Genomic DNA, 27,881 nt, shown 5'->3' on the forward strand with positions numbered 1-27,881 from the left:
ACTTGTTGAGGGCATGTACAATGTCTTGCTTTTTGTTTATATCTTGAAATAGTGTTGGGCATTCACTAAATACTGGTTTTAGAATTTCTACAGTGGCAGACCAAAAAGTACTTTTTTAAGATTTAAGGATTCTCAAAGCTTAGTAAGATTTATGGTTTGCCTAAATCTCTTACAATAAATAATGTTGAAGTTAGTGGCTTAAGAACTATATCAACAAAGGTTATTTGCTAAGGTCCTCTATACTTGGAGATGGCAATGTACACCGAGGCAAGTGTAGTCATTTTGGATTCTTTCCAAAAACAAACCTATCCTGTGATGTGATCTGAGGTAATCTGGTTGATGGCTTTGGTAAATAACAAGAAGTATGTTCCTTAAAAGTAACTTCTACAAACAGAGAAACAGCCAAAAATATATAACAGGTTACTAAAAGGCTACATGGTCTCCACAGATCTCTAAAAGGAAAGAATTAAGAATAAGAATGGGTTAACCAAGAGAAGAAAATTTTCTAGATGCCTGACCCTGACTATTTCAATGGAATTACTTCTCAAGTAGACCATAAGACATTAAGTTACCATTACATGATATTTCTTAAACGTTTCAAATTCCTTTTTGCTTTCTGTTTATGCCCACCAGCTAGACCTGTTCCCTACACATGATAGCTCAATACTAGTTAATTTTTTAAAGATTATTTATTTATTTATTCATGAGAGACACAGAGAGAGAGGCAGAGACACAGGCGGGGAGCCTGACTCAGGGCTCCATCCCAGGACCTCAGGATCATGACCTGAGCCAAAGGTAGACACTCAACCACTGAGTCACCCAGGTTGTGCCTCAATAGTAAACATTTATAGAGCTTTCACTATGTGTCCGGTCTATGCTCCAGGCACTGAAGTCATCTGGAGTGATTCTGTAAAGTCTTTCAGAACAGAGGGACCACAAATGTATCTAAGATATGCCCCTCAGTAAATAAAATAAGTGAAGTAGAAGACAGAAAGGTTAGGTGACTTTTCCAGGTCACCCAGCAACAGCTCAGTGGCAGATCAGAGGTTGAGGCCCAGAGCTCTGATTCTTAGGTTGAACCTGGTTTTTGCTATACCAGCACTTGTCCCCTGTTCCCTGGTGGTGCCTGAGGGAGCTCGGCCAGGAAGAGGCGAGTGTGATCAGAATGGGCTTCAGCTCCTTCTCTCCCACTGAAATGGGAGAAATTTTATTTTACGGTCTACTGCTTGTGTTCTGAGTAAGATGACCTAATGTTTTCCCCTTTCAAAAATGAGAGTAGAGCTTCCGTGTTCTCACCATAACAACAAGAAAGCAGCAGTTATGTGAGGTAGAGGAGGTGTTAACTAACCTTATTGTGGTAAACACTTTGCAATATATACAATGTATCAAATCATCACATCTTACACCTTAAATTTTCAAAATCTTATATGATAATTAAGCTGGAAGATGAATAAAATTGGGAAAAATGTTTGAAATTTTTGCTATGTACCTTACTTTATGAATAAGTATTATGTAGAAACTCTGAATCATACTAATAATTTTTAGTAAATTTTGCTACTGGCTCAGAAGTTAAAGCCTCCCAAGTACAGCCAGGCATTTTATGGGTTCGTTAACCTGTGTTACTTTTTAAGAACATATTCAGCATTGACTCAGGAGTAAGGACTGCCTCCCTTGAGGGAAGATAGGCCATTTGGTAGTACTGGAAGTTTCACTGGGTCTTTAAATTAGCTGTGTCCTCTGAGGAAGCATAAAAGGATGGGAAGAAAATGGGCTGCTGATGTCTGCATAGAGACTTGAGGAGCTGGCTGTTATTCTTCTTAAATTCACCCTCTTCTCAATTTGCCAAAATGGGTCTCTACTCCAGAACATATAGCTAGCTTAGATCTCAGCAGAGTTTTTTTTTTTTTTTTTTTTAAGTTACAAACAATTCGCTTGAGATGCTGAGTTGTACTTACTAATGCATGCCAACAAAAATGATCCATTTCTCTTCAAGGGAAAGAGGCAGGTGCTGAAATACTCCATACAAGGAGCCAGAATTAATAGTGGTAGGATGCTGATGACATTCATTACTGCAACTGGCAGAAGAAATCCATCCAAATTCAGGTTGGAATTCATGGTCTGCACATAATATCCTGAAGGAATCTGTATTTGAGGGAGAAAGCAGCCAGGCATTAAGATAGTAGTTTAACTCTGGAGAAAGCGTCCTGCTGCAGATGCCTTCTTGCCCTTTGTACGTTCTCTGTGACAGATGAGCAGGATGTTCCCCAGCTCTTCAATGTCCCAATTATGAGCTGACAAAGGGCAATATGAGCTCTGTTAGTCTATTGACAATATTACTGATCCTTTGATCCTTTATGGAGAATCTTTTGTCACTCAGTCTAACTTCTTAATTTTCCTATGGAAAGTAAAGGTGGCCTGGCCCTAATTTTGTGCTTAGGATGACACATAAGAAATCAAATAACTTACTAAAAAAATGTAACATTGCTTATAATGAAACAGACTTTTCCCTCAAACAATAAAATAAAAGACAGTACAAAGTATTATGGATGTTTGTTTTTACACTGATGAAAAAAAATGGAGGCTAGAAAAAAATCCTTTGTAAAGCATCTAGTTTGGTGGCAAAATAGATAGGAATGATTGTTACAAAGAAGAGAGGCCCAGTCTAGAAACACAGCACTTGTCACAGGCTGTCTTTATTGCCTTCTTGGATTGGCTTCACTTCTAAAATGAGCCAAGTAACACAAAAAAACGAGAAACAAAACATACTTGTGTTTACACTCCTGTTTTATTTTTTTTAATTTTTTTTTTATTTATGATAGTCACACACAGAGAGAGAGAGAGAGAGAGAGAGAGAGAGGCAGAGACACAGGCAGAGGGAGAAGCAGGCTCCATGTACCGGGAGCCTTGACGTGGGATTCCATCCCGGGTCTCCAGGATCGCGTCCTGGGCCAAAGGCAGGCGCCAAACTGCTGCACCACCCAGGGATCCCTACACTCCTGTTTTAAACTAAGTGTGTGGCACTTGCGGACCACAAAGGAAGCTGCATGAAAAAGGCTTGCATAATAAACTAAGAGATAAGAAATGAAAAATAAACACACAAAATCCCCCCCAAAACCAAAAAACCAAAACAAAGAAAACCTGTACCCCATCCCAAACCCTCAGAGTAGTAGTATCAGAATTTCTTCATTTTTAAAAATCCCTAGTCCTAAGTAAAAGCATAACCTTAACTTGGAGCCTTTCCAAGTATTCCAAACCTCTTGTTAAAAAGACGGTGTCACAGGAAGGAGGGCATCTCGTCACTTTTCTGGTTTGTGAACTTGGTTGCAATCACTCATCATTGTCACTCACAGTGCTTAGTATGTCCTTAATTCCCAGTGGAACACAAGGCTGCTAAGTGGCTTGGAGAGGAGGTCCCCCTGAGTCTTGTCCTTAAGGAATGGATTCTCCAACCATTTTTTCTAGCTGTGCATGCACTGCATTAGGATTTCTGCCTTCCCACCATATTGGGAGCACAGCCCACCTCAAATAGATAACTTCCTGTTTGAAACTTTTCACTGACTCCTGTTATCAATTGTACAATTTGAGAGAGTATAAGAAGAGTTAGAGTCTCGAGTACAGCTGTTAACAAGCCCACCACTTACGAAATGAGCCTCCTACTATGTTAGCTATGTTAGCTATGTTAACTACCTAAAACCAGAAATGGACCACATTTTCACAGACATTCTTTCTATCTATATAAAATCTGTCCTGGTGATAATTCACCTTCCAAGCTTTCATTTGACCTTTAGAATTATAAACAAGGACTGCTTTGGTTGGGTGCAGACGGCAAGACTGAAGGGGACATTAGCTAGTTCTGCCCTCCTTCAATAAAATTATTAAGCACGTATCCCTCAATCAGAGGAAAATGAATGATTTTTTTTTTAAGTGCTGGCAGCAGATCTGCTCTAAGACTGAAAGGCTCCCAGCATAATTTGGAAGTTTCTGTTACTGATTTCAAATGAGAATTATTGTTAATAGGAATAAAGTTATTATCGGCATGAATCACAGACACAGAAACCTGTTAACTTAATAATGTGGTGAATGTACTATTAATCTTTAGTGAAGCAATATTAATATATTGCCTAATCTAAGAAAAGGCTCCAGTGTCTTGAAAGCTTGAAATCATTTCTGCTTCTGCCTCAAGTTCTGAAATCATCCCCTTTTAAAATTTTAAATACTTTTATTTCATACAAGCCTCTGAGTATTCAGAAATAATTGCTGTCAATAGAGATTCATTTTCACCTTTGAGTGGCCAGTAATGTCAAATGGCAACATCATCAGCCTTAATATCAACATATTTTAAATGTATGCCTCGGAACTGAAGGTCAATAATAGCTACTAAATTTAAAATATGGAATTCAAGGATGTTTTATTCTTGATACTTTGATCGCTTTTATGTTGGTGATTATTTCATCTGAAGGGAAAAATCTAATTCAGCTTGTCCCATTGGAAGTTTTCTCTGCCTCCCTTGAGAAGTACATTCTAAACTTCTTCTTCTCCTTCTTCTTCTTCTTCTTCTTCTTCTTCTTCTTCTTCTTCTTCTTCTTCTTCTTCTTCTTCTTCTTCTTCTTCTTCTTCTGTTTGGATTTTCTGGCATAACATTACTGTGAATAATTTTGGAACCAGTAGGTGTTTCTCAGGAATTTTTAATGCAGCTGAAAGAGAGGCATTTTGGGTAATAGGAAAGTGTGGGTATTGATACCAGCACTGAGTCGGAATGCCATATGTTAGTGGGGTGACTGCAAGCAAGTTAGAAGTTATTTAATGTTTCTGAGCCTTGGATTTAGGATCATAATATCAGCCTTTGTAAGCTTGCTATGGGGATTAAATTGGATGCTGTAAAGTCATCTTTTCTGAGCTATGATACATATAGGTGATCAAAAAATAGTAGTTTTGTTCTTTGCAATAACTGGGCATCTAGATTTGGTGAGGGAGTTAAAAACTGGTTTATTGATATTTATGGTAATTTATGTCAAATTAAAAAATTATGACAATTTGCAGAAGAAGCTCAAATTTAGTCAAAAGAAATAGCAAGTGTCACTGCATTACGAAGATAAAGAATCAGCTATTTGCACAGAAGGTTTGAGGCTGGCTATGGACCACTTAGTAATTTTGTACTTACTATTAATTTTGCTTTTTAATATTTTTTATGATATTAAAGATCATATATATGGGTTATATTTTTGTGTTTTTGTGCTGGCTCCTAATGTGGAGTCAGGAGGGAAGTTGAATTTGCTAAATTAACTTAGCTTTCATGCAGTGTTTATAGCAAAGGTTCTTGTCAAACTTTTTTGCAAAGTTCTAGATAAAAAATGTTTCCACATACTGATTCTATTGCAAATACTCAGTCCTATTGTTTTCATGCATTAGGAGACCTAGTATGACAAATAAACAAGAATGGCTATGCTCCAATAAAACTCTATTTATTGTTCCTGAATTTTGAATTTGTTGTAATTTTCATGTCATAAAATATTTTTTCTTTTGATTTTCTCAAGCATATAAAAATATAAAAACCTTCTTATCTTGCAGGGAATGAAGAAAAAAAAAAAGCAGTGAGCTGGATTTGGCCTGCAGACAGTAATTTGCTGACCCCTGGTCTATTAGAGCAAGCTTTGTCCTCAGAGTCAGCAGGTGGATTTGTTTTTCCTTTCACTAATATTAACTATGTGACTTAGCTATCCCTTCCAGAATCACTTAATTTTTCCGAGTCTCAGTTTCCTCTTCAACAAATGAAGTAGTTGAGTAAGTTAATCTCTAAATTTCTTTTCAGCTCTACTGCTCTAAGATTTATGGATATAACTTACTCATTAGCCTTCTAAATTCTAAAGTTGTGGCTTAGCAGCAAATATGGTCCTGAATTTCTTCAAAGACTTTATAATCACTTATATGTCTTCATAAGTTTGTCTTTGACAATTATCATATTAAAGTTGTTTTTTTTGAAATCACATTTATTTATGAAAAGTACTTTGGACTTGCTATTTTCCCTCTAATTTCTCCATAGCACAGGCACTGATTCACCAAGGAACTAAAGGTGGGTGGGGAAAAAAAAATCACTTGCTCATTAGTACATATACTTAAGAATACAGTGGAGGTGGTACTTAAATCAGTCAAGTTAGTTACATGTTAGTACTAATTTTTAAAGGCTTAATGAAGGAGGAAGGCCAATCTTTGGCTGAAAAAAGGTTGGGTAATTGCCCATAGATCTTGTATTTTCGTGTATTGCTCTTATGCCTTGTGACTATGCACTCTGAAATATCGTCCACATCTTCTGAAAGACATTTCCAGTTTTACGAGAGAAACAACATACTGGGTGCTCCTCAGGTATGCCTCAGCCTGACCTCACTTGTCTTTTGAAATTAAAGCCTATGGTGATGAGAAACATTTATAGGATGACTGCCTGACAAAGTTAGGCAGTGAGGAGAGTCTGATGGGCTGAAAATAAATATTTACTTGTAATGTTCACATACGATCATTTTATTATTCTTGGGTTAGTGCTAATTACCCTTCCTTACCTGCATAATGCATATTTTGTAGAGGAGCTGGAAAATGAAGAGAGGAAGAAGGGTGAAGAAATATTTTGTGTCTTCCACATGGAGCTCACTGTAGCAACCACCATTTTTTTTCTTGGCATGGTCTAACCAGCTTGTCACATCTCTAGCAAGACTGCAATAGTGCAGACAGCATATTTTCAGTGCATTAATAAACACCCCAAAGGTTGTCAGGAGGGAGCAACCTGTAAGTAATTCGAGATATTATGTATTAGTAAAGGAATTGTTCTTCAATTTTCCAAGATGTCAATCAGAAAGATGACAATTGCAAGGATGAAGGGCAGTAAAGTGACTGAGAAGGTTTTAGCACCCAAGGGGTTGAATTCAAAGGAACACTCTTCTGACAAGGGTTCTGGCATCCTGGTGACCAGCCCAAGGTGGTGCCTGACAGCTAATGTAAAAAATGAAAAAGATAAGATCAATGGGAACATACTAAAAAGGGAAGAAAGGTGACAAAATAAAACACCAAAGTAAGAAATTCCACAATCTCTTAGAAGTCTAACTCATTAATGAGTAAGACAACCAGAACTTTCTTTTACAGTTGTAACACAAAGAACTAGTACTATTTCTTAATATAAATTGTTATATAAATAATCCTCACTTGTCAGGTAGAGGGTGGTTTCTTATTTTGACATGGAGATGAAGCGAAATGTATTCTCTGCTTTGACTTTATCCTTGAATTTCAGACGTACGGTTAAACTTTGAACTCTTCAAATGACTTTATACATGTTGATAGTGTCACTAAAAGTTCAGATTGGATTAGCTGGCTTTTGACTTTTCCAGTAGTTTCATCTGGGTTTATATGGCTGTCACTTCAGCATCCGAAGCATTTTATTGCTTCAGATGTTCGCAGTCACTTGCTGCTTGTGATTTGCAACCTCACTGTTGCTTCTTTTATGATCTTTCAGATTCCACCTTCTCTTTGACTCCATTAGGACTTCCTGATACAATGAGATAAGCCCCCCCCCCCTTTTAGTTAGCAGTACAGCTGTGTCACCATAATTGTTACAATTTTTCATGGTACTCCCTTGACCATATAAATCCTCCCACAAATTACTAGACACCAAATCATGGTTGCAGAATAAGTGGTATAATAAATGTAAAAATGTTTGGGTTTCCCCCAGAGAAGGCCACTATAGAAATTAAAGGTATAATCTGATTGTTATTTTGTTTATGTTCAAATTTCCCATAATGAAATTCTACATGAAATACATTCTAACCAAATTCATATAAGTGCCACTGAGTATTGGTTTTTATATTTAAATAAAGAATATTTATTAAAAATTTTTTATAGTTATAGAGTGATTATATTGATTTGATCTCTTTTAAGAGTTGTAATAGACCTATTATGTCAGCCTTTGATTAATTGAGGAAGCTGGGGGGCCTGGTAATTGAATATGGAACCTTTAACCTCTAAGTCACTGAATCAAATCCAGTCCAAATTGGTAGTGACCAAGAATGATTACAGCAGTGGCCCTTTGGTGGCCTCTGTGAAGTGTGTTGAGGTCAAGTGGAAGTATGTTGGAATAATTGCATCGCCTATAGGCTCATACCTGTGGTCACTATTGCCTCTTCTTAGTCACTATTGCCAGACACAGAGGAAAGCCCCAGGCGTGAGAATGCCAAGGGCCCAGAAACACCTGTGAGTGCTATGTCTATTAGGAAAGAATAGGGACATCTTTTTATTATTGCAGGAAGAACTGCTCTATTATGAGACTTTCTTAGCTATTTCAATTAGTTTACTTAAGACTTTAGTAAAATGAGAACTGAGAATGTCTTGATGAACAGTCTGGAGACTGAATTTGAACAGGTCTGAGCTAGGAGGCTTAACTTCCTGATATTTCCTTATGATGTTGTCTCTGTTGCTCATCAGCCTGCTCTCTGCTCAACTTTTGCAAAACAGGGATGTGTAGATGGTAAGGTTATTACTGGCATTAATCCAACTTACTCTATGCTTTCAAATAGACTTTATGATGATATGATCGCTATTCACAGCATGGAAGACTAATTCCAAGGATATTCTCCCCAATTTCCCTACTATTTTTTAAAACTTAGGCACTTATATTGAATACATGTTTTGAACCCATTTTTCCTTTTTTGTTTAAGCAAATCATTATTTGTTTCAAGATGAATTAACATCTGCTCTTAATTTTTTTAAATTTTTATTTATTTATGATAGTCACAAAGAGAGAGAGAGGCAGAGACACAGGCAGAGGGAGAAGCAGGCTCCATGCACCGGGAGCCCGACGTGGGACTCGATCCCTGGTCCCCAGGATCGCGCCCTGGGCCAAAGGCAGGCGTTAAACCGCTGCGCCACCCAGGGATCCCCGCATCTGCTCTTAATGCATGGCAAATTGATATATGTAATCTTATTAAACAGTTGAATATCTTTATCATCTTATTTCTATTTTTTCTTTTTAAAGATTTTATTTATTTATTTATAGAGACACAGAGAGAGAATGAGAGGCAGAGACACAGGCAGAGGGAGAAGCAGGCTCCATGCAGAGAGCGTGACGTGGGACTCAATCCAGGGTCTCCAGGATCATGCCCTGGGCTGCAGGCGGCGCTAAACCGCTGTGCCACCGGGTGTGCCTATCATCTTATTGCTAAAGAGAAATCTTTAGATTATTACTTCTTAAACTAGCTGTGCTAAAAAAACTTTTTTTTTTTTTTAAGTTTCAATCATTATGGTCAATACATTTTAAAAATACTGCAAAATGTAATACCTAAATAATCTCATTTAAGAATAAAATAAAATAAAATATAAAATATAAGTTCTGACATTTTTATTATTAGATTAAACAGACATAAAATCTAACTTTATGTAAATATTTCTACATGTTTCTTCTCAGTGTCTGTATTTATTTTCTTGCACACTAGTAACAAACAGTTCATTGATCAGCACTGTTCCGTGGACAAGACTTTGAATAGCACTAGCTTCAACTGAATACAACTTTGAAAAATAAATATATTTAAACAAATAAAATTATATCTGACAGGGTAATATGAAGCAACAAAAACAAAATGGTTAAGAACAAGAAATGATTGAGCATGAAGGAGGTCTAAAGTTTTAGCTAGGACAAGGAGGGCACATAATTGATTCCAAACAAATGTGAATGCAATCATTCATTCATTCAACATATTAAGTACCTACTATGTGCCAAGGGCTTTTGGGTCCTGAGAATATAATAGTGAACAAGATTCACAAATCCCTGAGTTTTCTTTATGGTGGGGGAGGCACTAAATAAGCAGAAAAATATTAGGCATGTTCAATGATGAAAACAAAATGGACCGATAAGGTAGACATTCATTATGGGATAGAGTATGAAGACTACAGAAAGAGTTGAAAATTGAACTGAGGATTGAATGACCAGAAGTAGGCAAAAGATATGGAAGCAGCATATGTGAGACATGTCATAGGGTAGAAATAAGCTGAGGGGCACCTGGGTGGCTCAGTCAGTTAAGCATCTGACTTTGGCTCAGGTCATGATCTCAGGGTCCTGGGATCAAGCTCAGGGTCAGGCTCCCTGCTAAGTGGGGAATCTGCTTGTCTCTCTCCTTCTGCCCCCACCCTCTGCTTATGCTCTTTCTATTTGTCTCTCTCAAATAAAATAAAATAAAAATCTCTTAAAAAGTAAGAAGAAATGAAAAAGAAAGAAAGAAAGAAAGAAAGAAAGAAAGAAAGAAAGAAGAAAGAAAGAAAGAGAAAAAGAAAGAAAGAAGCTGAAAGAGGTTCAGGATCCATAAAGGCCAATGAGGCAGTAGCTCAGTTAGTAAGAATATTGAAGGAAGTGAGGTCCAAGAGTTGGCCAGGGATCAATCAGACTTTACAGGCTAAAGTAAGAAGCTTGGGGTCTGACTCGCATGTTATGGGAAAGTATTAAGAAATTTTATGCAGAGGGGGGATATTGTACATTTAAGAAGTTACTCTGGAAGTCTGGTAGTGGTGTGGATCATAGGTTTTAGAAAACAAGAAGGGAAGCTGCTAGAGGGCAAGAGGTAGTGGTAACTTGGACATAGTGATAGCAATGAAGAGAAGTGGACAGCAGGGGATATGTGTTTGAACAACCAGCAATATTTTATGATGTGGGGGGAGTTTGAAGAAATGAGACAATTTGAGGATGACTACTTATTCTTCCCTTAAAAAACTGGATGTTGGTGATTTACACTGAGATGGAGAGAACAAGAAAGGGGCTGGGTTACAGCTTGGTGAATCAGGGGTTGAGTTTTGGTCAGGTTAAGTTTGAGAGGACTATTAGATAAGCAGGGCAAAATGTCAATGCTCATCTTCAAGAAATGTATGAGCTCTTGTCTTCTAATAACCTATTTCCTTTTCACTTTTTGAGGGCTTATACCTTTTCATCCTTGTATTTTTATTTTAATGACGTTTTGAGAAGTAGCATTAAACACATGTGACTAATCCACAATTTGATTAGAATTCTTCTCTCTGAATTTCAAAATGTATATATATGATAGGAGAGGGGAGGTAAACTGTGTAGAAATGTATCAAATTGAAAAAATAAAAGTTTTGTGTGGTAAAAGAAATGTTAACTAGAAGTTGGATATACGAGTTTCAAGGTGAGGTCAATATGAACTTGGGCATTTGGTGCATAGCTGGCATTGAAAGTGGGATAAGAGATTACTTAAGAAAAAATGATATGAAGATATGGGGTCCCTGGAATGAATCCTAGGGTTTCGCATCAGTTAGAAGATGATCAGAGGAGAAAAGAAAAAGACTATCAAGGGCATTGAGAAGGAGTGGACAATGTGCTATACGGGTTTTAAGTCAGAGGGGAAAAGAAAGCAGGGGAAATAGTAAGCCTAAATTGATCAGCTGGCCTGGGAGGGAATCATAAGCTAGTTGGAAAGGGCAAGAAAAAGAATCGTACAGTTAATCTGTCTGCCCGAGGAGAGCAACAGTTGCCCCATCAAACCAGGGAGTTAGCTCTGAATGTCAGGAGAGATAATCCTGTTGAAAACATTGACATCTAAACATCACACCGCCTCCTTGGATTAATCCATTAGACTTAATAGAAAATTCATGCCCTCTGTACAAATAATTTGGGGTGTCATGTAGACTCCGTTTAAAAAAAATCCATTGTCATTATAATTTTCAAATTGCTTTTCTGCACCAGGAGCAGAAATGGGAAGTTGAAAAAAAAAAAAAAAAAAAAAAAAGGAATGAAAATGCAACTGAGACTTCAAGCTCTAGTTTAAATGTGCATGGCAAACACACCAGGCGTGCACATTTTAAAATAAAACAGATGAGCTATTTTAAATGTTTTATTGCAAAACTTAAAGATTGTAGCTATTACTATTAAAAAAAAACTTTAGAAAGCAATTTTTCTATTCTTTGTACCTTTAAGTCCTTGGCTCTGATGTTCTGCTCCTCTGACCTTGATCTAATCATGAATATCTATGCTACTTAATTATAATAAAAAAAGCCTACATTGCACTCTAGATGGTAGATGCACATTTTTTCTTCTTTGGTCACCTGCCAGTTCTCAAAATTATAGCAGTGGGAAGAAATGCAAATGAAGGCCGTGCTTGACAGCTAAACATAATGGAATGCATGGTCCACATTTGAAAAGTTACCTTAAAATAAAAGGTAGCATATAAAAAATCATTTCTTTAAGGTCACCTATGGCTTTGAATTACAGCTTTGAGGAATTTCCAATTTAGTCATCAGAGAGGAAGAAGCCAAAATAAGGATTATATAGTTTGCTAGAGGGAAGACAGAGTTTCACTTCATCATAGTTGGGTGATCTTATAACTTGGAAATAGAAAACAAAACAAAACTCAAAACTGCGAAGTATTCATTTTATGGAGTGTTGTATAAAGTAAACAACTCATGAAGATTTTCTGTCATATTTTTAATTGCAACTAATAATTTTTTCTTGTAATTTTCCAAAGACAGTTTACTTCATCTATGTTAAAATATGTAATATGAAGAATTATACTTCTGTATTGAGATAAATATGTTCTCAAACAGGAAATCAGGAAGCAAATGGATGGATGCCATAATAGTTTTTAGAAAATTTAAATCTAAAAATTATATATTTTTGTATGTGCGTGTAATAAATACATATATTCACAAAACTCCAGGATTATGTGCTAATTATACACTCTAGAAATAGCTGAAGTTGTCTTTCCATAAAATTTAGTACTTTACATTTTTCTCTTTTTTTTGCCATGTGGGGCTGACAAAGACCATCCCTCAAATACCTTTCTGCATATTGAACCCGATTCCACAGCCTGCTAGGAGGATATGCACTGCTTAGCTGTGATCCACAGACTACAGGGTCCTGAGAAATGGGGTCAGAAGCTCTTGTGGATGAAATTTTCTACACTCTTGATTGTGCTGTGATAAAATGAGCTGTATGCTGGGTGTCGTATATAAGTGATGAAGCACCGAATTCTACTCCTAAAACCAATGTTGTACTGTATGTTAACTCAAATTTAAATAAAAATTTTAAAACATAAAAATAAGTAAATAAAATGAGACCTAGCCTGAGAAAAATAAGGCCTGCTTTCTGGTTCCACATCAGCCATTTTCTGTGAGGTCCTTGGTAAGTCATTTAGTTTAATTATGCCTCAGTTTCTGCACTCAGTTTACCAATAACAAACACTGAGCATTTACCATATAAGACACAGGAATACCTAACTGTATTCATAAGTAGATCATTTCAACATAATATGGTGAAGATGTGCTGAAGTTGCCACAGGAGAAGAGTAAAACATATGGAATCTGAGCTATAAAAGGATACACAGTACCCTTCCCACCTACTTCACAGGTTGGGGGTGAGAATAAAGTAATGTTGGTGAAGGTACTCAATTTGTAAAAATACACCTCATTTCATCACTCTTAGTGATCATAGTTGTAGTAAAGACATTGATAGTAGTAAAAGGAAAATTATAAGAAATTAAGGTTAGAGTTAGACAAGATAGATAAAAATAGACTGACCACAGGAACAGAGCAAAAACTCCAGAAATACAAGTTGCTGTATACAGTAAAGCTGACATCTCAAAATAGTGGGGAAAATACAGAATTTTAAATAAGTGAGTTGGGATAATTTGATAGCTATATGGAAAACATAAAACTAAGTTCACTCTTAAAACCTATTTTATTTTTAAAAAGATTTTGTTTATTTGAGAGTGTGTGTGTTTGTGTGTGTGTGTGTGTGTGTGTGCAAGCAGGGGGAGGAGCAGAGGGAGACAGAAAATCTTAAGCAGACTCTGTGCTGACCATGGAGTCCATTTCAGGGCTTGATCCCATGACCCTGAGATCATGATCTGAGCCAAAATCAAGAGTTGGAGGCTTAGTCAACTGATCCACACAGGCACCCTCAAACTTATTTTAATATAACTTCCAAATGGGTCAGAAATGCAAAGATAAAAAAAAGAAAAAAGAATATGAATACTGATAGAAAAGTTATGAGTGAATATCTTTATAATCTGGGAGTAAATAAAACTTTTCTAACGTAATTCAAAATCTAAAGCAATTAAGGAAAAGACTGATAAATTTTATTTTAAACCTAACCCCCCCCCAAAAAAGACAAAATAAACTAAAAAATCTTGCATGTAGAAAATAACACAGGAATCAAACTCAAGATATATGACAAATGAGGAATAATATTTGCAAATTTGGGGCACCTGGGTGGCTCAGTGGTTAAGTGTCTACCTTTAGGTCAGGTCATGATCCCAGGGTCCTGGGATCCAGTCCCACATTGGGCTCCCCGCAGGGAGCCTGCTTCTCCCTCTGCCTATGTCAGAAAAAAATATTTGCAACTTTTATCATTAGACAAAGTTTTAACATCTCCAATACAGAAAAATCTTCCAAAAACTGAAAGAAAAAGTCCACAATCCTATAGAAAAAAAAATGGACTAGATGTATGAACAGATAGTTCACTGAAAGAAATACAAATTGTTCTAGACAACGAAAAGATGTTCAACTTTTCTCATAAGAGAAATGTCAATTAAAACTTCAGTGAGATGCCACTGTCCACCCTCAAACTGTCAAAAATCCTAAAGTTTCACATTACTCTTGGAAAGACTATGGCAAGATAGGCATTCTCATACATTTTTTGGTGGAAACACAACATGGTATACTATGGAAGGGAATTTGCCAAAATATAGCAAAATTGTGGGTAATTTACTTGATTAAATAATCTTTTAAGAATCTATCCTTAAGGTGAAGGAAAAAATGCAAAGAGCAGATTACATCAGGCTGTTCATTAGAATCTACTTAACATAGCAAAAGCAAAAAATAACAACCCAAATGCCCAACAATATGAGACTGGTGAAATAGACAATGGTTCATTACACAATGGAGTACCAAGCAGTTGTAAAAAGGAATGGGGCAGGGAACCCTGGGTGGCGCAGCGGTTTAGCACCTGCCTTTGGCCCAGGACATGATCCTGGAGACGCGGGATCGAATCCCACATCGGGCTCCCGGTGCATGGAGCCTGCTTCTCCCTCTGCCTATGTCTCTCTGCCTCTCTCTCTCTCTCTCTCTCTGTGGGACTATCATAAATAAATAAAAATTTTAAATATATATATATATAATTTTAAAAAAAAGGAATGGGGCATATTTTGTATATACAATCATGAGGCAATCCCTACGTTATATTCAATGAGAAAAGCAGGTGAGAAGAGTGAATAATAGCTATTGCTTATATAAGGAGGGAAGAAAATACATACATGGAGACATATACATATGCATATAAAACTTTAGTATTTTCCCTTATTCAAAAATGGAATCCTTCCATTTAATTTTTAATTATTTAAAAATATATAAGTGTAGACCTAAGGGAATAGGAGAGGATAGAGGAATACAAATACACTTTGTTTCGTCCATGAATTTTAGTACATGAAATGTTCACATGTCTTAAAAAAATTAAATTTTATTTTTTTAAATTAAATTTTAAAAACATGTCTAAGTATAAAGAAAAATGGAACAAATACACTTAATTGTATATAAAGTTAGTGACATAACCAGACAAAGAAAAACTATAAGTGACTTTAAAACACAGTAAGTTTGGTGTGCATTCCTAGGGATTATAACATAAAGAAAAAAAAAACCTGCAAGAATCTTGAAAGTGTTTTCAACAGCCATACTGGGGGTGTTATTGTCAAAGATACAGCAAATGTGCAAATGTATTGCTGTCCTTAAGAACCAGGATTGTCGACCTGGGAAGAAATAGAAAAGGATCTGAGTTTGATAAGTAAAAATCCTTCAGCACTGGTTTTGATTAGAGTATTAGTATATTACAAAATGTATGTTATTTTAGAAAGAAAAAAATTACATTTTGTAGTTCTGTGCACAGAAAAGCCTAGAAACTGTGATAGACTAAATAGCATTGAGCATCCCCAGAGCCAAAATTATAGTCTCTAAATACCAATGTACATGAAAAGGAAACAGTGTTTTGGGGAAAAAAGATGATTCCAAGTTCAGGGAAGGAAATGATAACCACAGAGTTTGTTGTCATATCAGAAAGCAAGAGAGCAACTAAAGATAACGGAAGGACTTATCTGAAGGACTCAGCCACCAACATGAAAAGGACCTCACTGCCCAAATATGGAATAATTTGAACATCAATAACTGCAGTGGATTGAAACTTATTGAAGGTTTTAAGTCCATTAATTAATAATAATAGTTTAAAAAAACAACAACTAACAGGTTGTCAATGGACGATATTGAAGTTCAACTCATTAATTTGAAGGCTTAAAAATAGGGGAAAAGAATTAAACATTTGTTTTCTTCTTCTTATATAAACTGTACCTCTGTATAACTGAATAGTTAATGAGGAGATATTTCTTTTTATAGAGTTATTTCAGGTAATAAAGGAGGAATAACTATAGACTACCACCATCTTGCAAACCAAAGTGGAGTATGGAATTAGACAGAAATCATCAGCTGATACTGTAAAAACAGATAAGCAGACATCACACCTCTTCGTTGAAGTACGGAACACCATCTATGAAGGAATTTTGCCAAAAAAAAAAAAATCTTAATCTGATCAAGCATTTAAGTCTTTCAGAAAATTAACAGGAATTAAGGAGAAACACCTGTTGAGTGACAATACATGATTGCAATCAGCAAAATCCAGACTATGAGAAATGCTCTGTGAATGTACAGATTTCTTTAAAAATTTTTGAAAAGAGACAGAAATGAAAGGGGACTATAGAGGATGTAAGGGGCATATCTGCCATTTAGAATGTAGGGACCTTATTTGGATTTGATTAGAACAAAACAAAATACACAAATTTAAAAAATGGAAACAGAGATCTTAACAGTGAGCAGATATTCAATTGTGTTGAGAAATTCTCTTTCATTGTGTGTGTGTGTGTGCCTGTGTGTCTGTAATAATGACATTGTGAATATGTTTTTTAAAAAGTATTTCATTGACATACATGCACACAGATGAAATGTTATAATATCTTAAATTTTTAAATTTAAATTTTAGTTAACATACAGTGCAATATTGATTTCAGGAGTAGAATTCAGTGACTCATCACTTACATACAGCACCCCAGTGCTCAACCCAACAAGTGCACTTCTTAATTCCCATCATCCATCTAGCCCATCGCCCACCCACTTCCCTCTATCCACCCTCAGTTTGTTTTTTATTTTTAAGAATCTCTTATGATGGGTCACCTGGGTGGCTCAGCAGTTGAGTGTCTGCCTTTGGCCCAGGGAGTGATCCTCAAGTCTCAGGATCGAGTCCCACATCAGGCTCTCTGCATGGAGCCTGCTTCTCCCTCTTCCTATGTCTCTGCCTCTCTCTCTGTGTGTCTCTCATGAATAGATAAATAAAGTCTTAAAAAAAAAAAAAAGAATCTCTTATGGTTTACTTCCTTCTCTGTTTTTTCCTTTTCCTCCTTGTCATATGCTTATCTGTTTTCTTTCTTAAATTCCACATCTGAGTGAGATCATAGGGTATTTGTCCTACTCTTACTGACTTCTTTCACTTAGAAATACTATAATATTTAATTATTGCTTCAAAATTACCAGGCAGGATGAGGAAAGACTGGAGTTGATGAGAGTTGAAGCTGAGAGTGCATACATGATTTTTTTCCCTACTTTTGTTTATGTTTAAAACACCCAAGTATTAAACTATTTTCAACGAGGAAAAAACAAAACAAGTTAGAGATTGTTGATATTCTTGCAGACCCTGTTGCTTTCAAGTATAATACCTAGGAGACTCTACAAATTCTGTGAGTTGAAAGAGAAGTTACAGTGGATCAAAGATGAAGAGGATTGAGTAGATCAAGAAAACCATAAAAATCAAGAAATTAATGTAAGTTGTGATTTACTTACATTTTTCTGGCTGATAAATCAGGTTACAGTGCATCATATGAAGAGTTATCAGAGCCATAAGTGTAGACATAAAAGGAATGAGTAAAACTAGGACCCAGGCCCCTGAGTGCTGAATGTAAGATATTCCCAGAAAGACAACAGTTGCTTTCAGGTTCATGATCCAACAAAACCTGTGATACACAGACAGTTACTTCAGATACCATTCAGTTACTTCAGAGAACGATTGCTAAGTTTAATGCTTTGATCTAAATGTAAGCTATGAAGTGTTGGTCTGTTAGCTGAACTAGAATGTGCAAATATTGTTTATTGGATTTCTTACTAAGTGTATACATATCAGCTATGGAGTCTTATCATATTCTTATCATATTCTTATACATATCTTATTCTGTTATCTTGGTTTCATTCCTTTTTAGAACAGAGGTAGAAAGAATGTGTTCTCTTATCTAAAGTAGAAGTTGACAAACTTTTTGGAAAGGGCCTCAGTGAATATTTCAGGTTTTGTAGGTCATACCATCTCTATAGCAACCACTCAACTACGTGTTGTGGCACTAGAGAAGCAGTAGATAATACTTATTAAAACATGCCTAATGAGGGCACCTGGGTGGCTCAGTTGGTTAAGTGTCTGCCTTCTGCTCAGGTCACCATCTTAGGGTACTGGGATAAAGTCCCATATCCAGCCGCTTGTTCAGCAAGGAGTCTGCTTCTCCCTCTTTCTTTACCACCTGCCACCCTCTGGTTCATGCTCTCTCTCTCTCTCTCTCAAATAAATAACACCTTTTAAAAAATGTGCCTAATGAATCTGTAAAAGATTGTGTGAGTAAAGAGTTGATCCTTCCTATTTATTCTACTTTTTCAAAGTAAGGGTAAACTCAGGAATACCTTGGTAATACTAGATCATTCATTAAACCAGAAAAATGAGTGTCATTTGAATAACACTTTCAGTACCTCTTCCTAACAAATAATATTATAATGAAGTACCTATAGCAGTAGTCTGGTTTGTAATTTTTGGGAAATAATCTGTATCACTCAACTTTTCATCGGGTCTCAATCCCCACTATTGGAATCCCATTGCAGAGGAGGAGTCTTAACATTAATTAAAAAAAAATTGATGTAAAATTAAATACAATTAAATAGCTGCTCAATATAGAGTTTTATGAATTCTGATAAATGTTTCATTTGGGCAAACACTAAGAGATCTAAGTTTTAGAACACTTAACATTATCATTAAGGTTTAAAGGCCCTACCTAGTTAGATAAGGCCCACCCAGGATTCCAGGGTAATCTCTCCTTTGACGAATTTAAAATCAAATGAATAGAGACTTAAAAAAAAAAAAAGATTTTATTTATTTTAGAGAGAGAGAAAGGGAGAGTGTGTGTGTGCAAAGGGGGGAAGAAGCAGAGGGAGAGGGAGAGAGAGCCTCAAGCATACTCCCTGCTGAACAAGGAGCCCAATGAGGGTTAGATCTCATGATCCTGACATCATGACCTGAGCTGAAACCAATTCAGAGGCTTAACTGATTGAACCACCCAGGTGCCCCTAGAGCCTTTAATTACACTGCAAAATCCCTGCACTTTTGCCATATAGCAACATAATCAGGGGTTAATATCTGTCATCTCTGCCATATTCTATTGGGTGGAATCAGGTAACAGGTTGTCCCCAGACTCTGAGGGATGGGTCTGTCAAGGATAGGGCTCATCCTATGGCATTTCCTCTACATGTTCTAATTGATCCTTCCTTCCTTCCTTCCTTCCTTCCTTCCTTCCTTCCTTCCTTCCTTCCTTCCTTCCTTCTTCCTTCCTTCCTTCCTTCCTTCCTTCCTTCCTTCCTTCCTTCCTTCCTTCCTTCCTTCCTTCCTCCCTCCCTCTCTCCCTCTCTCCCTCCCTCTTCCTTTCCTTCCTTCCTTCATCCCTCCCTCTCTCCTACTCCCCTTCCTTTCCCTTCTCTTCCCTGTACCTTTCTTTCTTCTTTCTTTTTCTAAGTGAAAGAAGAAACAGAGTCAACAGGTAAGAATGGCTATAGGGATACTGAAGGTTTGAGGAGAAAAGAAAAGGTTAGAACTCATCTAAAAGAGGAGGAAGGGAATGATTGAATACTGGTTGCTTGCTAGGTAATACTAAGGGGCTGCTTGAAGTTGATGATAGTGACTGGTTGGCTTAGTTGGTAGAGCCTCTGATTCTTGATCTCAGGGTGGTGAGCTCAAGCACCGTGTTGGGTATGGAGCATACAAAAAAAAAAGTACTCTTTTTATCTGGCTTCTTTCATTTAGCATAATTATTTTGAGACTGACCCATGCTGTTTTTTTTTTCTTTTATCAGTTCATTCCTTTATATTGCTAAATAGTATTCCATTACATAAATATACCACAATTTATCTATCTATATATCTGTTGATGGACAGTTTTTCCAACTTATGGCTACTACAAATAATTTTCTGAACATTCACATCCAAATCTTTTTATAGATAAAGACTCAATTTTGGGTGTGGAGGAAGCCTAGGAGTGGAATGGCTGGATGATACAATAGATGAATATTTAACATTTTAAGAAATTTCCAAATGGTTTTCAAGTAATTATAACATTTTGCATTACCCACAAACTGTGTATGATAGTTCTGAAACCTCCACATCTTGGCCAACACATTGTATGATCAGTCTTTAATTTTACCCATTTTAATAGATGTGTGTTCATATCCCATTATGGCTCTTATTTTACATTTTCCTAATGACTAGCGATATTGAGCAACTTTTCATGTGCTTTTATCCTTCTTTGTGAAATTGCTGTTCAAAATTTTTGCCCATTTAAAACAAAACTAGGTTGTCTATTTTCTTATTGAATTTTAAGTGTTCTTTATATACTCTGGATGCAAGTCTTTTCATCAAATATATAATTAATAAATATTTTCTTTCAGGCTGAGACTTGCCTTTTCATTTCTTAACAGCGTCTCTTGAAGAACATAAATTCTTAATTTTGTTGAAGCCCAATTATTATTATTTTTCCCTCTTAAGGATCATGCATTTAGTGTTGTATCTAGGAGATCTTTCCCTAACCCTAGATCACAAAAATTTTCCATCTCTGTTTCGGAGAAGGAATTTTGGCATTGGAGACCTGAACTGATTCAACTAAATTCTCATGGCTGTGTTGTTGCAAAGCCATGAGTAGGAGCCATCTGTGCTGGTGTACCCTCTAAGAAGAGGCTAACTTTAGGTGTCTTTTTATACTTCTTCCTAGGTCTTTCTAGTTATCAAGTTGATGACACCACCATTTCCTCATTAGTATAAGCTTTAACATTTGAAATTACTTTTCACTCATGCCTCTCACCACATTTTATATATTATTAATTATAAATATTGTTTTTTTCTCTTTAGAATGGTACTCAAAAGACATGAATTTGGAATGTCTGGGGGCTCAGTTGGTTAAGTATCTGCCTTTGGCTCAGGTCATGATCCCAGGGTCCTGGGATTGAGCCCCATAACCAGCTCCCTACTCAGCAGGCAGCCTGCTTCTCCCTCTTCCTCTGCTTCTCCTCCCTGCTTATGCTCTCTCTCTCTCTCTCTCTCAAATAAATAAATTAATTAATTAATTAAAAAAAAGACATGAATTTGAGTGATTACTGTGAGAATCACAAACTGTGTCTTAGGCATTCTGGAAGTTTGGGTCTTTGTTTTTAAAATAGGGTACCCTCTAGACAGGGTTTTTGTAAAACCTGAATGAAGAACATTGACTGTAGCTGCACTGCGCTAAGCTAACATCGTCTTGTTCTTCACTTTTCATCCATCTTGATTTCAGAAACAAAACAAGCCGTGAAGTTGGAGCATGGTGAGCAAGGAATAGAGCGTTTGAAGAGAGGATCAGTGAGTACAGGTGATCCAGATTATGCAGGGACTTGAAGTCCATAGTAAGGAGTTTGGTTTTTATTCTTAGTACATTGGGGAGTCATTTGAAGGTGACTGATTAGGGGGCTGAAATGATTTGCTTTCAAATGGGAAAAAGGATTACTGTGTCAGCTCTATGCATGTAGATAGGGCCTGGTAAGGAGACCAATCACAGGTACTGTAGTTGGAAGAGAGCCAGGCGTGAACTTCTGTGGGGGTAGCAAAGTCAAGGAAGAGAGGGAGGTAAGTGTGTGATGTATATTTGGAAAGGAGACATGCGCCCAGCTAGCCTTGTCCTTTCACTCTCCTCTAAACAGGCTTGCTCATTTTCATCCCTATAACTTTTTTTTTAAGATTTTGTTTATTTAATTGAGAGAGAAAGAAGAGTGTGTGCATGAGCACACACCGTGTGCAGGGTAGTGGAGGGGGTGTGAGGAAGAGGGAGAAGCAGGCTCCCCGCTGAGCCCCACGTGGGGCTTCATTCCAGGACCCTGGGATCATAACCTGAGCGGAAGACAGATGCGTAACCAACTGAGCCACTAGACACCCCAATCCCTACTTAACTAAAGTCCCATATCAAATTTCTTTTCCTTCATTCAATATTGTCTTAAATAGAAGTTCTCTGAACTTCTAAAACAATCTGTTCTGGAATGATTTCACTTTTGTCCGTTCTATCTTCTCACTTATAGATTGTCAAGCTCTCTGACAGCAACAGCTTATTCTTTGTCTCCACAGGACATAACATGGTTCTGGGTCCACAGTAAAGGGATAGGAAATAAATGATTGATGAATAACATGGCATCTCATTAAAAAAATCAAGTGATCAAACAACAACATATAAAGACAAACTTTCAATAATTGAACTAGGAAAGTGATAAAACATCAAACATGGCCATGCTGAGGAACCTGGTTTACTATAATTCATGACTAGAAACTTGTCACACTGCAGGTGAGACACAAAGTTAGAGTTTTATAGGACAACTGGATAGAGTCCCTAGGCTCTGTCTCTGGTCATCCATGCTGCTTCAGCTGCACACTTGAGTTGTGGCTGTAGCAACTGGGAGAAGCTGGGGCTGCAAGCAGTGTATATTTCTTTCAATCTTTAGGAAACCCTTTTTTTAAATGTTCAATATTGCTGAGAAAATCCAAGAGGACATTGTGTGGCTCTTCAGAACATGGTGATATAAGCTAAAATGCTCTAAAGAGGGTCAAGGAAAATTATAATTATTCTAAGACTTAAATCTCGTGAAAAGTGGTTAGAAACAAAAGAATTATAGTGTTGAATATCTATGTATAGGAAGAGATTTCACACCAAGTACTAAATGTATTTTAACAAATGCCATCCAACCTATTTGATTGTGTAATTTTCTGGAAGAATTACCTAGTACAAGCATGTTTTATATATGCCTTTATTGATCCATGGACAGGATAAGCCATAGATAATTAAGGGTGAAATTGTATATGTATCAACTGTAAAAAAAAAAAGAAATAAAAATCCACAGTGTTCAAACTCACCATTAAGACTCCTTTCATCTCATAGCTCACTAGCAAATTGAGTATATAAAGCACCTCTCACACAGAAAGTCAGAGAGCAAAGCACTAAAGCAAAATAAATACCAGTGATTAAGGAAAATTGAAAGCAGCAGTAAAAATATGTTTCCTTAGCCTACTTTTAAATACAGACTGGGAACTGCAAATAACTGGGAGTAGGTATAAGTCTAATTTTTTTTTTTTTTTGTCTGCGTGATCCTATGGTATTGAATACAAATAAGGTGGGAAAAAACTTGTCGCTGCAAATCTCAACAGTCCCTTTGAAATTATTTCTTTTAAACATTTCCCATAACTTATTTAGTAATAATGAATAAAGTTGCTCAATTTTTTTGTCATTTCTTTGACCCATTTTGACATACTTCAGACTTATTATCAGTGATTTTAGGGAAAATGGTTTGCATTGCTTTGCTTTTGTTTGTTTTTTGTTTTAGTCTAAGAGGGAAGGCAAGTTCTTGGGTCTTTCTGGTAGCAGTGGACAGTTTACAGAGTTCAGGGAGAATATTTTATTTTGCACTGAACAATATTGAGATACTTCACTAGGGGATTGTGGCTCCTGGGTGGGATAAAATGGAACTGTTTAGGAAAGTCAAGGAAACACTTGGTTGCTAATTTCTTGGTGGAAGGTAGTTGTCAATGGTTGCTCCTTTTACCATAACCATTGACCCATTGAAGGACTTCAAGGAAAACTCTGGAAGCCATCAATTTAAGAACGAAGCAGCAAATGGAAATTTTACAATTCTAGGTACTTTTATCTGTAATTTTTTTCAACATTGCAGTTAAAGAAAAGACATTTAAAAGGAAGATTTTTGATTTTTGGTGAGTAGGCAGCACAATTTAAGTAAAGGGAATATTTTTAATTAAGAAATTTAGGAGAATGTCTCACTCTTTATCTCTTACTCTCCTTGCCTCTCCTTCTTTTAACTTACTCTATTCTTTTTCTCTCTTGAATTCCCCTCCTTTTTTCCTTCAACAACCATAACAGTTGTTCCTATATATCCTTTTCTTATTTCCTTCATTTAAGATTTTTAGAACACTGCATGTTTGTTGATGAAAATAAGCCCCTAGTCATGTACCTACCAAGTTGAATAGCAACCAAGCAGGGCTTAAGAAAAAGAAGGAGCAGTAAGCCACATAAAAAAATGTGTCTTTCTTTCTTTCTTTCTTTCTTTCTTTCTTTCTTTCTTTCTTTCTTTCTTTCTTTCCTTTTCTGTCTTCTTTCTTCTTATTTCTTTCTTTCTTTTTGCGTTCTTTCTTTTTCTTTCTTTCTTCTTTCTTTCGTTCTTTCTTTCGTTTCTTCTTTCTGCCTTATTCTTTCTTGGGTCATTGGTGCTGTTCTTTCTTCTTTCTTCTTTCTGTTCTTTCTTTCTAGTTACGGTCATTTCTCTCTTTCTATCTTTCGTTCTACTCCTTTCTTTTCTTTCTTTCTTTCTTTCTTTCTTTCTTCTTTCTTTTTCTTTTTACTTTCCTTAATATTCTTTGGTTTCCACAGTTATATGTTGGAGAGGAATTCTGAGTGTATTTCCTGAAAGCTTACAATTTTGGCAAAGGTAAGGAAGGAGGTGACTGTTGTTATTAGAGTGGGTGGGTAGCATTTGTTCAACTTGGCTAGAGCCCATGCAAATAGAATTTTGGAAGGTTTAGTGATTTTTTTCTAAAGCTATTTACAGGCTATGCCTCAGTATGCACCTCAGATGATATTCTGAGTATTAATACAGTTATTCTATGAACTGCTTTGAATTTGTTGGCTGAAATATACCTTATAAATTATGATTTTACTAGTGCAGAATTAAGTAGATTTCTATTTCTTTTCTCTTCTCAAGGATTAGGTAGGATCTCTGAACCAGATATATTTCTAAGTGTGGTGAAAAATTGCTGGGAATTGTCAAAACTTTCCAAAGCCACGCAGCTTCCAGTATGTGCACTCAAAAAAAGTCCAGTTCCATTTCTTTTCAAAATTATCTCTAGACCACATTAGTATCCCCTTTCCTTATACCTCTGGAATTGTTTTCAAAATTCTGAAGCACTTGATAAAAATCGTATGCATTAACAGCGATGCTTCCAGAAAATTCTGATTTTGGGTGTTACAGGTGGGGCCTGGGAAACATTTTTAAATAAAGCCCTTAAGTGATTCTCAAAATTAGATGACTACTTGAGAGCAGTAGTTCTTAAACCTGACTACTTAGGCAACTTAAGAAAGCAAAAAATCCTGGTCTTTGGAACTCATCACAGACCAATATATTTTGGGCTTTTGATATTGAGGCCCAGGAATCAGTATTTTTGAGTCTTCAGGGGGTATGTCCATCTAGGATTGAGGATTGCTGCTTTCAAATAACACTCAAGTGAATAGTAAAACAGCTTCTGAAAAGAAATTCTGTGGGATAATAAATTTTTACCTCTAGTGTCTCCCTAATATAAAAGTTATTAAATTCAAGTATTAACATCAGAATATTTTAGTGTGAGACAAATGTTATGTAGAATCAATCTGTGTACCAGATATTTAAAATTTCTGGAATAGAATAAGTCAGTCTCTAGATTTTTTTCAAACTCTACCAATATTCTATTTGGACTTTTAAATCATGTATAATTCACTCTGGTAACTGGTTAGGAACAGACTATGATATGCAGATCAGATGCAAATTACCAGGTGAAGTAAGTAGAGAAATGTGGAAGCAAGATTTGAAGTTAATTGCAGTAGAATTTAAAATTATGGTTATAGACAGACTTAATTATCCACCTTTCTTTTTGCTTCCAGAAAAGATTCTGCACAGGTGTATTTACCTAGATGATCTCCAATGTGGTGAACTCTTAATTGCACACCTCAGATTTTGGAAAATGCTGGAAGATTCAGGTTCTAATCTAGATAACAGCACAAGGATGTTGGAAGATTATTATGCCTCTTGATTTCAGGGAGTTTAGCTTTATTCTTTCAATAAGGTACATACTTGAGGAAGATCCAGTACCAGATGGTAATGTTGGCTGGGAGTGGTTTTCTCACCTACACTTGGCAGCTCTACTCGGAAGTGGTGCTTTCAATGCTCGAGACTTCCAGTCTATACTATTTAACATAATCACTGGGAAGCTTTAGGTGGTATAGATGCAATGACACATCTCATTAAAGGTCCTGTGACTAGGAACATCTGACATCTGTGCTGAAAATAGAACTGGATGCAACTTTCAAGCGGTTACAGATTCAAGTGGTATGCTGTTTTTTTAAAGACACTACTGAAATTCATTATATTAACCAAGCTTGTGATTTCTAGAAGCATTTTTTACTTGGAGAATAGATTTTAAATTAAGGCACTGCCCATTTAAAGATGGCCTCCTCCTAAATGGGTTCCCTCTTACCCAGAATTTAGACAATGATTTTAGCTGATTTGTCATTTAATAATAATAGCTATCAGAATTTGAGTATCTATGATGTGCTAGGATACTTTATTTATAAGCTATACAAATGCCCTCCAGAGTATTCTCGTTTTGTGGATGAGATACTGGTGCTCTGAGAAGTAAAGGGACTTGCCGAAAAGCATAAAACTCCTGTGACAGAGCTGGGATCCTGTCCCTTCTGTCTTCTGTAAGTGTCTCTGTCCATCTTGCTACCCACCCCTGCAGTATGTATACCAATAGAGTTAGCATTCTTTTCTATAAATTACAAAAAGCAGTTGCCCAGAGAAATTTCCCTGTAGGTTGGTATTATGATTTTAAAAACCCCTCAAAACAAACTACCAAAAAACCTGTAACAAGCAGATTCAGCCTTCAAGAAGCTTACCATCCAGAGAATCCTTTACCACATTAAAAAGTAACATCTTGGTTCCCCATGCACATTTCTAGGTGCTTTAACTTTAGGTTTTAAAAACTCTGCATGATTATTTTGATTATCTATTTAATTTTAGGGAGAGAGAGAAAAAGAGAAAGCACTTGAGCATGGTGGGAAGGGGGAGGTGGCGGGGAAAGAGAGGACCTCTAACAGACTCCCCACTGAGCATGGAGCTGATGCAATGTGGGCTAGATGTCTTGACCCTGAGATCATGACCTGAGCCAAAAACTAAGAGTCAGATGCTCAACCAACAGAGTCACCCAGGCGCCCCTGCATGATAGCTTTTATTAGAGATTTTAGTGAAATTAGGAAAGAATAAGAAACCACATTGAAATGCGTTCATTCTAAATTTGGCCTGGCTCCTCACTGCTGCAGAAATTCATTTTCACCCTACTCCCCATCCCCCCTTTAAAGGCCTAAAGTACAAACTCATTGGGAGTCCCCCCTTTCCCAAAGGAAATATTTCATTCATATAATGTCTCCTTTGTAATCAACACTGAGAAATGTCACTTTGATTAAACACAACTCTGAATGACTAAGACCACAGTACAATAAATTCTCCAGAGCTATCTTTCAGAACAACTGATTGCTCTCCAGTCTTAATCCTCTAGAGTCTTATTTAATCAAAATGATGTTGCTAATTAAGGATTAAAACCTTCGAATAGAATAAAAAAGAAGGATTTTTCTTTCTCCTTTGGGCAGGTCAAGGAGGCAGAATTTGCTATAAGAAAGTAGAGAG

At 36.5% G+C, this 27,881-nt stretch overlaps 1 protein-coding gene across 2 annotated transcripts in view; it reads right to left on the reverse strand.

Annotated features, from left to right (window-relative positions):
* SLC15A5 (solute carrier family 15 member 5) overlaps positions 1-27,881 on the reverse strand; it is an 81,690-nt gene that overhangs the window by 47,359 nt on the left and 6,450 nt on the right. For both annotated transcript variants that reach the window (XM_038576143.1, XM_038576144.1), the window contains exons 3-5: positions 17,908-18,077; positions 6,552-6,772; positions 1,956-2,142 (exon numbers count right to left, since the gene is read on the reverse strand). In XM_038576143.1, the coding sequence (XP_038432071.1) occupies positions 1,956-2,142; positions 6,552-6,772; positions 17,908-18,077 (578 nt within the window). The remainder of the gene's footprint in view (positions 1-1,955; positions 2,143-6,551; positions 6,773-17,907; positions 18,078-27,881) is intronic.

Source organism: Canis lupus, chromosome 27 (assembly GCF_011100685.1).
Source record: "Canis lupus familiaris isolate Mischka breed German Shepherd chromosome 27, alternate assembly UU_Cfam_GSD_1.0, whole genome shotgun sequence".
In the NCBI taxonomy this organism is placed as follows: domain Eukaryota; kingdom Metazoa; phylum Chordata; class Mammalia; order Carnivora; family Canidae; genus Canis; species Canis lupus.